Source organism: Miniopterus natalensis, chromosome 1 (assembly GCF_054644295.1).
Source record: "Miniopterus natalensis isolate mMinNat1 chromosome 1, mMinNat1.hap1, whole genome shotgun sequence".
NCBI lineage: Eukaryota > Metazoa > Chordata > Mammalia > Chiroptera > Miniopteridae > Miniopterus > Miniopterus natalensis.
In genome coordinates this window covers 4,603,960-4,618,188 of record NC_142081.1, presented here as the reverse complement: position 1 = coordinate 4,618,188, position 14,229 = coordinate 4,603,960, and the positions used below count along the sequence as shown (strand labels likewise).

At 60.4% G+C, this 14,229-nt stretch overlaps 1 protein-coding gene across 1 annotated transcript in view; it reads right to left on the bottom strand.

Annotated features, from left to right (window-relative positions):
* CCDC85C (coiled-coil domain containing 85C) overlaps nt 1-13,935 on the bottom strand; it is a 66,640-nt gene extending 52,705 nt beyond the window's left edge. Inside the window, exon 1 of the mRNA XM_087818299.1 lies at nt 13,143-13,935. Within this exon, the coding sequence (XP_087674425.1) occupies nt 13,143-13,935 (793 nt within the window). The remainder of the gene's footprint in view (nt 1-13,142) is intronic.
* Between the last annotated feature and the right edge of the window lie 294 nt (nt 13,936-14,229).

Here is a 14,229-nt window from a genome sequence, read left to right as displayed (position 1 = left end):
AAGGGGTGGGCCCACTGAGGGTGGGAAGCAGGTAGAGTGAGCCAGAGCTGCCATCCAAACCTGCCGAGGACAGGCACAAACTGTGACTATTGGGTGTCCAGGTGTCCAGGACGCCCGGCCGCAGACAGAGGAGGCCCTTAAGTTCACCCTGCACCGCTGCGTCCTGCGTGGAGCTCCTCACCGAGGACACACATTTAGTTCATTCATTGTTATTTCTTAAAGGCTTCAGGGAGGAGCCTCACTCACCCTTCCTTCTCTTGTGGTTTTTGGTCTTCCCTGGGCCCAGACCACTCTCAGCCTGATTAAAGCGATGGGTTGTGGTCCAGGAGAAACACATGGGGGCACAGTCACGTTAGGGCCCAGGGGCTCCCTGAGGCCCACGTGACCCCGGTTAAGGCGTCCGTAGGCCAGTGTGGAGAGGGTTCAGCTGACCGAGAGCTAGCCCAGGCCTCTCCCTCCTGCCACAACCCCCATCATAAAGTCCCAGGCCTGGAGGTCCCAGTGCCGGCCTGTGCCAAAGCTCCCCCCTGCCCCTCCTGCTCAGACAGTTTGGGTTGCACCAAAAACAAGGGGGCTTTTCATCCCACAGGGCTGCAGCCCCACATGCTGGGAGCAGCTCACGTTGCCCATGACCAGGCCACACTCACGGGAACAAGGTCTTAACTTGGCGGAAGGGATTAAAGATGCTGGGGGAGAGCAAGATGGGGTGGGGACCCAGGCAGGAGGGCAGGAAGCACCCCCAGGGCCTCCCCACACACTCGGGAGCTGCTGTCTGCCTGTCCCTCAGCAGGAGGAATCTGATGGAGGGCCAAGGCTGCAGGGCTGGGGGGCAGCAGAGGCAGGCTCCCAGAAAACCAGCCCACAGCACGGGCCAGGAGATGCCCCCAGGGGCGGCAGGAGCATGGGGCCCTGGGATTGCAGGGGGCGCTGGGAGGGTGTGGACATCAGGTCCCCCACCCACATGACTCCCACCGTCGTCAGCACTGTGCTTGCATTCAGGAGTAGGGGGTTTAGAAGGGGCTTTCCTGACCCTCTCAGCCAGTGCCTCCCCCAGGGACAGCCACCACCCTGCTGTGATCTCACCAACGTCACCCTGACCCCTCATCACCACTCACAGGATGGCAGCAGGACCGGGCCCAGGGCCAGAGCCCCAGGTGTGGCACATAATGGCCTCATCCGCCAGGGGTGGGCTGGAGTAATGGCCTGCAGCTGGACCCAGGTGGCTCATTTAACCCCGAGATGAGAGATGGCGAGACCGCCAGCCACCCGCCGGCCACCACCCGCCACAGCCACTGCCTCAGAGGGCAGGGAGAGCCAAGCCCTAAGCTGCTAACACCGAGTCTGAGGCCTCTCCAGGGTGCTTCCCACATGGAGGGGAGTGGTGGGAGGGGGTGCCGGCTGGCCTGTATCCATTCCCCCTACTACCCAGCCCTGCCCCCCGTTTTAAAACCCATTTTGTTTTCTATCCTGCAGGCCTCTTGACCTCATCTTGAGGATACGGAGCTGGTGGCTGGGAGCAGGGGCTGGGCGTGGTGGGAGGAGACCTCAGGAACCCCCTAGAGCTGTGTGGCCTCTGCCAGCTGGGTCCAGCGCATACCTATGAACCCACACAAGGCCACCAGCAGAGGTGGCATCCGTGGTATCCGTGGCTGCGGGGCAACCATCAAGACCCTGGCTCCGTGCTGCATAGACAAGGGTGATGGTCACACATCCTGTGCCTGTCCCTCTCCAAGGGCTGACCTAAGCCTCAAAGGAAGGGTAGGGCCCCAGTAGGTGGGGGAGAGAAGGAAAGGATCATCCTGCCAGCAGAAGCCTGAAGGGCCTGGGACAAGCATATCCTGGGGGGAGGGGAGAGGAGGAGTCCCTTCTGTGGACTGTGGATGAGTGAGAGTCATGGGGCCTCCCGGGGCCTTGCCCAGCCTCCCACAGCCCAGTGAGGAGTTGTCTAGGTCAGTGCTGCCCAACAGAGCTCTCTGGAACAATACAAATGTCCCCATTCTTCACTGTCAACAAGGTGGGAAGCTCTCAGGAGGGCGTCTCAGAAACTGAAACTTTTCATGTTACTTAAAGGTAATCAAACTGAACCGAAGCAGCCACTTGTAGCCAGTAGACACCTCAGGGCTGGAGCCAGGAAACCCTGAAGAGAGTGGTCACCATGAGGTGGCTGCTAGGAGCGCAGGGGAGAGGAAGGGGCCCAAACCCGGAGGGCACAGAGTCAGCGGGATGGTGACCGGCAGACAGAGGGAGCCTGGGCCTCAAGGTCAGGAGCCAGAAGTAGAAGCAGACTGGGACGCTGAGCGTGGGGCGGCGGGCAGCTGCCGTCAGGGAGGTCCTGTTGGAGAAGGCTAGTCCGGAGCGGGCATCAAACGCCACCGAGAGGTAGGGAGAAGAGGAGGCCGCAAGCCAGAGCTGCCGCCCCCGGGGTCCAGGGCTGCACGGGGCCAAGAAGCAATGGGTGGGAGGGAGGCAGCCCACCCTCCAGGGCTCCCTGGAAAGCTGGGTGGTGCAGGGAAGGCACTGGAGGGGCAGGGTTTACTGCTCTGGACTAGGAAACATGAGCCTGTTTGCAGGGGAAGAAGGAACAGTTAGGAGACAATGGTGGGGGAGGTCCCCCAGGAGGGCTAGGGAAGGGGGGAGGGGAGAGGAGGGGAAGGGGGGAGGGGAGGGGGGAGCCCTCGACAGCCAGGACAGAAGGCACCGGACCAAAAGAAGGAGACAGGCACCGTTTAATTTCTGTCCTGTATGAAAGTGGTGTGTGCACATTCCAGAAAATACGGGAAACACAGAAAGAAAAAGGAGAGAAAGGGCAGGGCCGGAGCTTCCCATTGTCCCACCAGCTTCGGGAGATGGGAAGCAACCAGAAAATGGAGCCTTCTGAGAGCCCCGCGCCCGGCAGAGTGGCCGGAACCCGCAACAAAGGGCCACTCCCAGAGCGGGCTCATTAGGGACAGGGGACGTGCAGTGCGCCCGGTGACACGGGCTCATTCAGGGCCGGCGCACAATCGGGCCCTTGTGGGAGGCAGGGCGGGTGCTCCGGAGCCTCTGATTCCAAGACAAGAGCACGCCTCCTTGCCTTACAGCCGGAGACAGACTGGGGGAGACAAAGAGATGCTTCCCCTGACAGTGGATGGGCTATTTTTGGAAATGGGTCGACTCTTCTCCCTGGCTGCTGTCTCGGTGCCACTGGTCCCCTTGAATGCAGCCTAAAAAGGCCCCCACCCACCTGGGCGGCCCAGCACCCCACAATGGGCTGGGAAAGGCGTCTGCACAGAGATGTCTGGGTCCCTGACAGCTCCCAGGTGCGGGGTGGGGGGTGAGGGTGGGGGCTGGGGCAGCTGGCTGTGTTCAGGGCAGGGCAGGTGCTCAGGAAATTCAGGGCCAGGTTCAATCCCCACTTCCCACTGCTGGCGGGCAGGGCCCCGGGCGCAATGAGCCAGCTCCCTGAGCGTCCACTCCCACAGTCGGCGAGGGGACGACATGCACGGTCGGTTTCTCCCTCCCAGCTAATGTCTGCTGACCCCAGCCTCCCGCTGGGGCCGGCCAGCTCTGCCCTGGCCTAGCGGGGGCAGCAACTTCGCCCCTGCTGACCCCAGGCTTTTCTCCTGGAGCTCCCATTCATTCCCACAGCCGCTCAGCCGCCCAGGGAACCCCTAGGGAGCTCCTATAACCACTGAAGCCTCTGGGACGCACTGGGCCCATCTCTGGGGGCCCATCCAGGCACTGGCATTGTTTACAGTTCCTGAACGGCACCTAATGTGCAGCTGAGGTTAGGAGCCACCAATAAAAGCAAGTGTGTGTGTGTTTGGGGGGGAGGGTGTTTTTTTGTTAATTCTCACCTGAGGATTTTTTTCCCATTGATTTTTATTTATTTTTAATATGTCTTTTTAACATGTCTTTCTTGATTTCAGAGAGAGGAAGGGAGAGGGAGAGAGAAACATCAGCGATGAGAGTCACTGATCGGCTGCCTCCTGCATGCCCCCTACTGGGGGTCAAGCCCACAACCCGGGCCTGTGCCCTGACTAGGAATCAAAACTCCATCTCCTGGATCCTAGGTCGACGCTCAACCGCTGAGCCACGCGGCTGGACTTTTCCATTGATTTTTAGAGAGAGGAAGGGGGAAAGAAACATCAATGTGAGAGAAATACACTGATTGGTTGCCTCCCACACATGCCCCAAATGGGGCCCGGGATCAATCCTGCAACCCAGGTATGTGTCCTTGACCGGGAATCAAACCTGTAACCCTTAGGTGGGCGGGGCAACGCTCTAACCACAGAGCCACACCGGCTGGGCAAGTGTGTGTGTTCTTAATAACGAAGGGGAAACAGGGAAGGGAATATGAAAGTCATGACCCTCGGGGGTAGGTTTGGTTTTTATGTTAGTAGCTGAAGGCCATTTGATGCCAAAGGGAGCCCATGAAAAAAGAAAGGCAGCCCCAGCAGGGAGAGTACCCCACCCACTGCCCCCTGCCCACCCATCCTGCACCCCAACATTTACTGAGCACCTGCTACATGCCAAGAAGACTGACCCTGCCCTGAAGAAGGTTCTGGGCTGGGGGAGAGACAGGATGGCAAACAGGAAATTCGGGTCCAGAACAGGTGACGATGTCCTGGGCAAACCCCCCACCAGGGAACCAGAGCTCAACGCTCTCCTCTCTCGCCAAGCCTGTCACAAGGGCTTGCACACAGCGACACGTGGCAGAGGCAGGTAATTCCACCAAGGCTCCCTGTGCAGCTCTGCGCGAGCACAGGCTGGCCAGGCAGGGGTCGCGGTCTCCACCAGCGCTGGCCAGAGCGCGGCCTGTGTGCCACAGGTGGCCACTCCACCCCCCACTACCCCCACGGCTCAACCCCGAGACCTGCCCCATGCTGAGGACCAACGCCAGGCAAGAGACCTAACCACGATGTGACAAGGTAAGAGGCAGGAAGGATGGGTGGGGCAGGCAGCCCTTTCGCTGTGGCTCTATCGGTCGGTCACAGGAACGCTGAGTCAAGAGGACAGAATACTAGGATCTCTGGGACCCTCGGCACAGCCCAGGGAAGCCTCCCACTTTACAGGTGGGGAAGTGAAAGCACAGAGAGAGAAAGGGACCTTGCATAAGGTCAGGTCACGAGTCAGCGGAAGCTGCTGGTTCTGTCTGTGTTGGCCGATCCGCACAGCAGTGCTGGGTGACCCAAGTGCACCCACAAAACTCCAGGCATGGGGAACGTGCCTGCTGTTGGGGCCACACTCAGGCCCAGCAGATAATCCAGATTTATTAAGTGGGGAGCAGAAGAAAGGGAGGAGATAGGCTGTGTAAAAGACCCAGTTTCTGGTGGAGCCCTAACAGGTAACTCTGGATCCCCTGGGGAAAGTCATCAGAAAAGATCACAGCTGATGGGCAAAAAGGTGAAGGGATTAATAAGTACAAATTGCCAGTTAGAGAAACAGTCATGGGATGTAGAGCACAGCACAGGAAATACGGTCAATAATATCGTAATAACTATGTACCGTGTCAGATGGGTACTAGGCCTACCAGGGAGAACACTTTGTAAGGTGTATGAATGTCTAGTCACTATGTTGTACACCTGAAACTAATATACCACCTATAATTGAAAAATAAATTTTAAAATAAAATTTTTTTTAATTGTTTTAAACTAAGGGGGGAAAAAAGACCATAGCTGGAAAGGCCTAACCCAGGGACTTTAAGGGGAGACACAGGTGCAGTGGGCAGAGCGACACAGACCCCACCTGCCCTGGCCCTGCCCAAAACCTGACCCCAGGTTCCTAATCACCAGTCGCACCAGCTGTGCCAGTCAAATGCCCACCACGCGCCTGGGCCCCAAACTGTTCCTCCTGCCACACCCAGCCTCTCCCCTGCTCTCCGCGGCTTGTACCAACCTGCTCCACCTTCAAGGCCCATGTCAGGTCTCAATTCCAGCCACCCCTCCACTAATCTCCCAGCACCCTGAAGGGATTGCGAGACAAACCAGGGCGCTTCTGAAAGTGGAAGGGGGATGACAAGTTGTCACCCTGGGAGGAAAGGTCTCCTGGGCAACACAGGCTCCAGGGCCTGGCCCCGCCCCAGCCCCACTGACCTGGTGGGACCTGCCTCACTCCCTGAGCCTTCTCCTCGGCCCAGGCGGGGTCAGTGGGGCCCAAAGGGCTCTTCCCTGTTGTGGGAAGCCAGTGACATAAAACATCAGGCCAGGCACGTGTGGTCCCACACATAGGACACTTTTGGAACCTGCCCCTCTGCCAAGGCTGGAAGTCAAGGACTGGGCCCAGGACGCACAAGCTCTGAGACAGAGACAGACAGGATGGACTGAGGGCCCAGGGGGGCTCCAGCACCGTGCGGCCAGGCCTGGGGCGCACCCTTCCCTCCCAAGTCCCCTCTGAGGGCCTGTCGGGCTCTCAAGCATTTCCTCCACTCTGGGGTACTGTCGGCAAGCGAGTGAGGGGACCCTTCAGTAAACACACACACGGACTGGAAGACACAGCAGGAGAAGGGAAAAGCCCGTCTTTGAATTCAGGAAACAACAAATGACAAACTGGTGAAGGCATCTGGCCTCTGGGCGAAGCGGGGAGGGGGGAGGGGGAAAGGGAGCACCTCCGACTCCCCAGGGCCCGGCCCCCCCCAACCTCCAACGCCACACCTCCGTTTAAACCTCTGCAGGGTAAGCCGGGGACGCTGACAGGAAAAGCAGTGAACCCCTCACCCCCTCACCTCTCTGCCCTGCCCCCCAGGGAGCTGGGGATGGGCAGGGACTTGTTGATGAGCAGGTGTCCATCCCCCTGGGACCCAGCACCAGAACTGCCTCAAACCCTCTGCCTGCCTGCCCCCGAGACCTGTGGAGGCAGGGGACAGTGGCAATGTGTGACAGTGACCGGCTTTGGGTGCTGGCTAGGAGGGGGACCATTCCCGGCTTTTCATGATCAAGGGAGCATCGTGTTCCCTTAGCAGACAAGCTTGTTCCAGTCACCAAGCCTTCTGGTGGTCCAGGGAGATGAGAATGACGACGCACGTCCCTGCCCTGCCATCTCAGGGTGGTCCCTGCAGGGACCCAGGGCTCCGATCCCGGGAACCCAGGCGGCAGGTGTGGGCAAACCAGCCGCGGCTGTGACTATTCTGTGACCAGACAGAGTGAGGCTGCAGAGAGGATGTCACCCTCAGGTGCTGTCCTACCTGAGCTCAGGACTGCCTGACCTCAGGGGACAGAAGTTATGAGGAGCCCTGGCCGGTCTGGCTCAGTGGTTAGACTGAAGGGTCCGGGGTTCGATTCCAGCCAAGGGCACTACCTCAGTTGCAGGCTCGATCCCCAGCCTGGGTCAGGGGCGTGCGGGAGGCAGCGAATCAATGTGTCTCTCTCACATCAAGTGTCTCTCTCTCTCTCCCCTCCCCCCCCCCCCACTCTCTCTGAAAATCAACGGAAAAAACACCCTCGGGTGAGGATTGAAAAAGAAGTCATGTGGAGGCAGCTGGGCTGGGGCAGGGCTTCGGAGCAGACCTGCCTGGTCTGACAGCCTGCACAGAAGGCTCTCTCGTGGCCACTGTCACTGCTATGGCCACCAAAGAGTCCCCAAGCTTCCCCCCCGCTTCCCCCTGCCCAGCTGACACCAGGCTGCACACGGGATTAGTGCCCCCATATCGCCCCCCCAGCCCGGCTTCCTGACTCACTGTGACACTCAGGGCACTCGGGACTCGCAGAGTAAGTAACTGCTCAATAAACTTCTGCTATTGTTTCCCTTCCTGCTTGAAGGGCAAATTGTCCCAACAACCCCGCCTGCCCTCCGCCTCCCGCCTCTACCCACTGGTCTCTACTCAACCAGATGCGCCCAGAGCTGCCTGGTGTCCAATCGCACTGGGTTCGGCAAAGCCCTTTCCCGGGTGTCCAGGACGGTGCTTACACACCTCCCCTAACAGGCAGCTCCCCACCTGCAGAGGCAACAGAGTCCGCGTGGACCACACTGGTCTGTGGGTGCTGATGCCTGAACTACCGGGACTCTGGGGCCGTGACCTCGGGGCAGCACACAGTGCTAATGTCCTGGGGCTGACAGCACCCACCCCACCCCCACCCCCACCCCCACCCCCACCGCCTGGCAGCAGCTCTCTCCCCGAAGCTGTTCTCCAGGCTCAGCACTCCAATTCTTTCTGTTCACATGACAAGGCTCCCAGTCCTGGGGCCTCCCCAGCTCCCCACACAGCTGCGAGAGCAGCTCAGGCCTGGGCTCTGGGCCCACGTGGTTCAGCCCCACGGCAGACCTCATTCTGCCCATGCCTGCTGGGACGCCCTCTCCCTGCCCCTCACCAAACAAGGACGCACTAGGCTCTGACACGGGGTGGGCACAAGGGATCCCCGCCAGGTCCCCCATGCTCATACAGAAGGTAAGTCTGCAGGTGGCAGTGGAGGTCACTAAACCTAGCCTTTAAGGCCTAGCTCTAGGACAGGGTATTATTATCTTCAGGACACAGATGAGGAAACTGAGGGTTACAAGTTCAGGGAGCTCACGCAGCACATGGCAAGGCCAGGACTCCCCCGGGTCTCTGGACCTGGAGCCAGAGCCCTAACCAGCAGGTGGCACTGCCCCTGACCACACCCAGCACTGTGAGCTCCAGCCCGGAGGAGGGGGATCAGCAGGGGGATCGGCCTGTCCGGACACAGCTACGCAAGTGGAGGCTCACAAACATCACTGTGCTCCCTCTCCTCTCACCCCCAATGCCAGAAACAGCTCCCCACTCTGCAGATGAGAAAGCGGAGGCCCACAGGGGTTTGGGGACTCGCCTAAGGTTCCAGGCTCCCAGGGCTTTGTGATGACGGGACAAGCATGGTGTGGAAAGTCCCGGGTGGGGGACACAGACTGTGAACAACAGAGGGTGTCCTTGCCAATTGTTCTGTCGGGGACTGATAGTAAATGGCGTTTGTGTCCTAAGAGCTCAGCGGCCAGGCCTCGGGTGGTGGGTCTGGTGGGAAGCCAGCCTGTCTGGGAGTGAAGGGGTGAATGAAAGTGCGGGTGGTGAGGCGGCTCCCGCGCCCACAGGCCTGGGCCGTGCCGGCCTGCTCTGCTCACCTGTGCAGATTCAAGTGGGAAAATGGGGTGCCAGACTGAGGCTCAGGGTTCCCCGTCTGTGGAGGAGGTGCCACACCTTTGCCACACATGTCCCACCCCTAAAGCTCCCTCCCTACTGACCCCGTGTCCACCTTCAGGTCCCGGGGCCCTGCCAAGACCAAGAGCCAGGGAAGTCTTCCATTTCTGGAAGGCCTCCCGTGGGGGTCCCCCCAGTCCCACCCAGGCAGATGATTCTGGCCCAGAGGGGCAGCAGGCACTGGGCAGGTGGCTAACTCTGACACAGGAGATCCCAGACCCCACCTCCAGCAGCCCAGTGGAACCCAGAGCAAGTAACTGCACCTCTCCAAGCCTCAGTTTGCCCGTCTGTGACATGGGACCATTTGGGCACTCTGAACAGAATGGAGTTGGAGCCGGGAAGCTCTCTGTGGTAAACTGTGAAGTGCTGGGCACACCCTGGCCCTGCCCTGGGTGACCTGCCTATGAGTCCCTTCTGTGCTGAGGCCAGCAGCACCCAAGGCTACTGACGGAGGGTCGGGATCAGGGAAGGAGGCAGTGGAGAGGCTTATCTGACCCGCCCATTGTCTTCACTGACCTTTGCTCAGGGCTGGGCTGGGTTTAGGAAAAGCTTCCTTACTAACCAGTCCTGCCCCGGGGGCCCTGAGCTGAGTGGCCAGAAGGATCTCTTTTTTTGAAGGCCCAGACCACCCCCGCTCAACCCTTCCTCTAAACCAACCAAAACACAAGCCAGAGAACAAACCCCTTATTTTAAGTAGCTCAAATTTTTAATCCAAACTTTAAAAAGTAAACAGGGCCATACAAAGGCTTGCTGGAGGTCCTGTTTCCCTAAGTTAGCTAAAGGGGAGCGGCCCTGGCAGTGAGGAGAGGGAATGAATGGGGACTGACTTGCACAGGGACAAGCTGGGGGGGGGGGGGGTAGGAGGGGCATGAAGGAGGGGGAAGGGCAAGGGAGAATTGTTGGAAATGCATTTGTTTGAAAACTACTCAGTTCGAGGGGGCAAACCTGACTTTCTGTGTTTGGGGCCACCTGCCTCAGTTTGCCCCACTGAGTCACAGTCAAGAGCCCTGAATCCCAGATTTTAGTTGGCCCTCGGTCAAAATCGATGGGGGTGGGAGGGCTACTTGCACACATATTCAGAGGCCTGCCGGCCGCCAGCCAAGGACTGCCTAGAACACAGATGGGCCACCTCCCACCATAGCCTCCTGGGCCCTCCGGGGCACCCAGCCAGTTGCAGGTACCCAGCAGCTCCCAAGAGAGGGCAACAGGGTCCCCGTTCCCCAGACTCATCAGCAGGTGCAGCCAGACATGGGCTCAGACACAAACATTCAGATGAGCTGTCTGCCCAAACAGCACACGGCTGTAAAGAACACTGAAGACTTTAGCGAGCCCCCAGAAGGGTCCCTGCCGATTTCTCACGAGGAGCCTTGGAAAAAATATTCATGACGAGGATTCTGACAACTGCTGAGACCTGCTGCGTGCAGACCCTGACCTCCCAGACCCCTGTGGATAAAGGGCGCACTCTGGGTTTGCACCCCACAGAAGAGCAGAGGCTCAGTCAAGTCCGGTAACTCGCAGAGAGAAGAAGAGGAGCGGAGACTAGATTCGAACCCAGGATGGCCTGACCCCTCCGGGTGACAGGGTTATCAACCATCTGCCCAGTGGTCACCGATAAGGAAGTGACACTTCCCAGGATAGGAGAAGGGCAGGCCTGGGTCAGGAATCAAGAATAGGGAATCACCAGTGTCTGCTGATAACAGCATCAGCCAACATGACAGCGGGCCAGAGATGCAAGCCAGCCCACCCTGAGCAGGAGAGGACCCGGGTGGCCCCGCCCCGGCGACAGGAACTGAGGCCTTTCAATCTCAGCTGCCTTCCCAGGCAACGTTCAACCCTCTGTGCCTCCATGTGCTTGTCTGTAAAATGGGGATACTACCTCTCAGGGCCCCTGGAGGATGAGCGGAGACCAGGTCCACAGGGCACAGGCCCAGTGTCTGACTCCACTTTCCCCACTACCCAGGCCTGCTCTTTACTCAACTGAAAACGACAGGTCTGCAGACAGAAAGGACATTTCTAAAAAAAGGGCCTTCCCTTGTTCCCGGGCACCCTACTCATGCTGGGAGAACATGTCAAGGCCACGCAGGGCTTTCAGAGACAAAACTAAACAGTAGCGTTCCTGTTTATAACTGAAATCTGTGATAATGATGCTAAAGAGGACTGTCGCTGGGCTGCCATCACAGTCTGTGGCTGTCCTGTTCCAAGTGTTCAGGGGACTTGGAGAGCAGGGAGGGCATGGACTCTGCAGGAAACCCTACACCGCAACCCCCACCACCCCCAGTGGGGTGGAAATCCTCAGGTCTAGCCCAGTCCTCCCCTCCTGCATCGCTGGCAGCTACAGCTGACACAGTGAGCCAGACAGGGTCCGCAGCCAAAGCCACCTGCAAATACGCCACAACACTCCAGCACTCCAGTGCCCTGCAGAGAACCACTCCCGCCAAGTGTCGTTAATGACACAGCTGAAAACTAGCAACATTTCATTTCCCAGCCACAGGCCTGCAGCAGTCCCCTCCTTTGTACTGCACTTGGGGAAACTGAGGCTCAGATATCTGACCCTCCCAAGGCTCCCCAGAAGGCTAGTCCAGAAAGACTGGGGCTGCAGCTCCTCCCTCCCCAAACCCTGAAACCCCCAACAAATTAAACCACCTAACTCTGAGCTACTGCCATTGGCCTTAGGGAGCCTGTGTTGGGAGGTGGGGGTGGATACAGAGTTACCAAAAAGTAACCCTAGTTGTAGTCGTAGATTGCTAATCAGTAACAAAATATCCCTCTCAACCCAGTCCTGCCCTGAACTCAGGCTGGGAAGGTAAATAAAGGAAAAACTGTGCTACACTAAGACTCTGCCTCCTGGGTCCAGTTCCCACCCCAGCCTCCACCCTAAGGCGCCTGCAGAGGCCCCTTAGCCACCAAACCAAAGACAGTGTCCCTCCCCTGCTCAGGCTGTCGCTCTGGGGAAGAATAGTCATTTAAGGCTTAATACATTTTCTCGGAACTAGGAAAGCCTTTAAAAGAACCAGAAAGGGCTGTTTAATCTCTGCCTTCAGGCATATAGTTCAGGTAGCAGAAGTTGCTACCAGAACTGGGAGCCAAGCCACCAAAAATGTGGAAAAACAGGGAGGCAGGAGGAGAGATAGCAGGGAGCAGGGCCACTAACCAGAGGGCTGGGAATGGGAGCCACTGCACTGCTCCACACGCTCACGCTCAGGGGACAACAGTCACAAGGTGTGGAAGACAGTAGCTGAGCTTTCCTGAGGCCAAAGGTCCTCCCACCCACACCCTGGCCACCCACCACCCTGGCACTTCCTGTATGGTTCACAAATCCCTCCAGAAGCTTTCTCTCCACCTCACATCGCCAAGGCAGGGATCCTGGTCTCCATTCCACAGGCAAGGACACTGAGGCACAACGCCAGAAACATATGCATCCCTCTGCAAAGTCTTAGAGCCTCCGCTGAGAAAGGTCTATCCACCCTGAGAAGTGCAGGGCTAATAACGAACCAGGAAGGCTGTAAGCGGGGGTCCTCTGGCCCAGCCGCCTCCAGGTCTCAACCTGGCTGCTTGTGCTCCTTCCCAGCCGCGGGCAGCACCAGGAGGCCCAGGCTTAATTCCAGCCCCGCACACACGTGGATGCAGCTCAGGCTTGGGGCAGCCTGTTGCTCCCAATAAGTGGGAAAATTCACTTGCGCTAAAAGGGCCTTTCCTTTTTTTCTCCCCGCGAGCTTCCGGCTCGTGGGCAAGGATTTCCCCAGGCTCCGAGCAGGCGCTCCCGGCCAGCCGGGCAGTGCCGGACGCGAATACCGATAACCCCGCAGGAGAAAAACTTTTCTGGGGTCTGGTGGTCCCGCCTGGCTGGTGATTAGAAGCTGGGCAGGGACACGCCTCCATTATTTGACCAGAAAAGCACCACCGAAAGCCCTACCGCCGGGGACGCGCGATCGCCCGGCCTGGGGTCTGGATGCCAGCCGGGGAGAGCTCCGGAGCGGCGGCCGCGCGCCGGGACCCGCGCCGCCCGCCGGTGCGTCCTTACCGTGCAGGCCATTGGGGATGCTTCGGTGGTGCGGCGGCGCCGACAGGTCGTCCAGGGACCTGCGCGTGGCGACGGTTTTGCCGTCGGGGACCTTGTGCGGCCCCGCGGGCAGCAGCGGAGGAGGGACGTGGTGGTGGTGGTCGGGGCTGCCGCCGCTGCCCGCGCTCGACGTGCTGCTCCCGTCGCCCACGTCGCGGGCCCCGGTGCCCGCCGCGCCGCCCGCCAGCGGCCCGCTCAGGCTGGCCTGGCTGTCGATGGAGCTGCGGGAGCCCGCGACCCCGCCGCCGCCGCCCGCGCCGCCCGCGCCCCCCGCCAGCGCCGCGCGCTCCTCGTCCAGCAGCAGCACCAGCTCCTTAAGCTCCAGGTTCTCGCGCAGCAGGGCCTCCTGGCGCGCCTCGAGCTCGCGCAGCTTCTGCTGCGAGCGGGCCACCTCGTGCCACACGGCGCCGGCCGCGTGGCGCCCGAAGCGCTGCCACTCGCGAGCCAGCTTGCGCCCCTTCTGCCGGTCGTCGTCGAGGAAGCAGCAGAGCTCGCGCAGCTCCTGGTTGTCGTCCTGCAGCCGCTGGTTCACGTCCTTGAGGCCGCGGATCTCCAGCAGGTGCTGCTGCAGCCGCCGGTTCACGTCGCGCATCAGGCCGCCGTGCTCCAGCATGAGGCCCACCTTCTCGCCCTCCGCGCGCCGCAGCCGCCGCGCCAGCTCCTCCTTGCTCCAGCGCAGCAGCTCCTCGTCCGGCACCTGGCTCAGCTCCTCCGACGACGCCGCCGCCGCCGCCGCCACCGGGGGCTTCGCCATGGCGGGGCCGTCACCGCGGCATCGCCCGCGCCCTCGCCCGGCCGGCGCTCCCCGCGCCGGGGCTGCGCTGGGCCGGTCGGCGCGCGGGTGGGGGGCCGGCGGGGGCGAGTGCGGCCCGCCCCGCGCCGCCTGGCGTGTCCTCGCGCAGCGCCCGCCCGGGTCGCCGGGGACCCGCGCGTCTCCGGGGTCGGCGAGCGAGGATCGCTGCTGCGTCGGCGGCCGCCGCGCCGGGTGCTCTCCGGACTCGGGCGAAGCGGCGCAGGCCCGCCCCCGGCCCCGCTCCGGAGCCCAGCC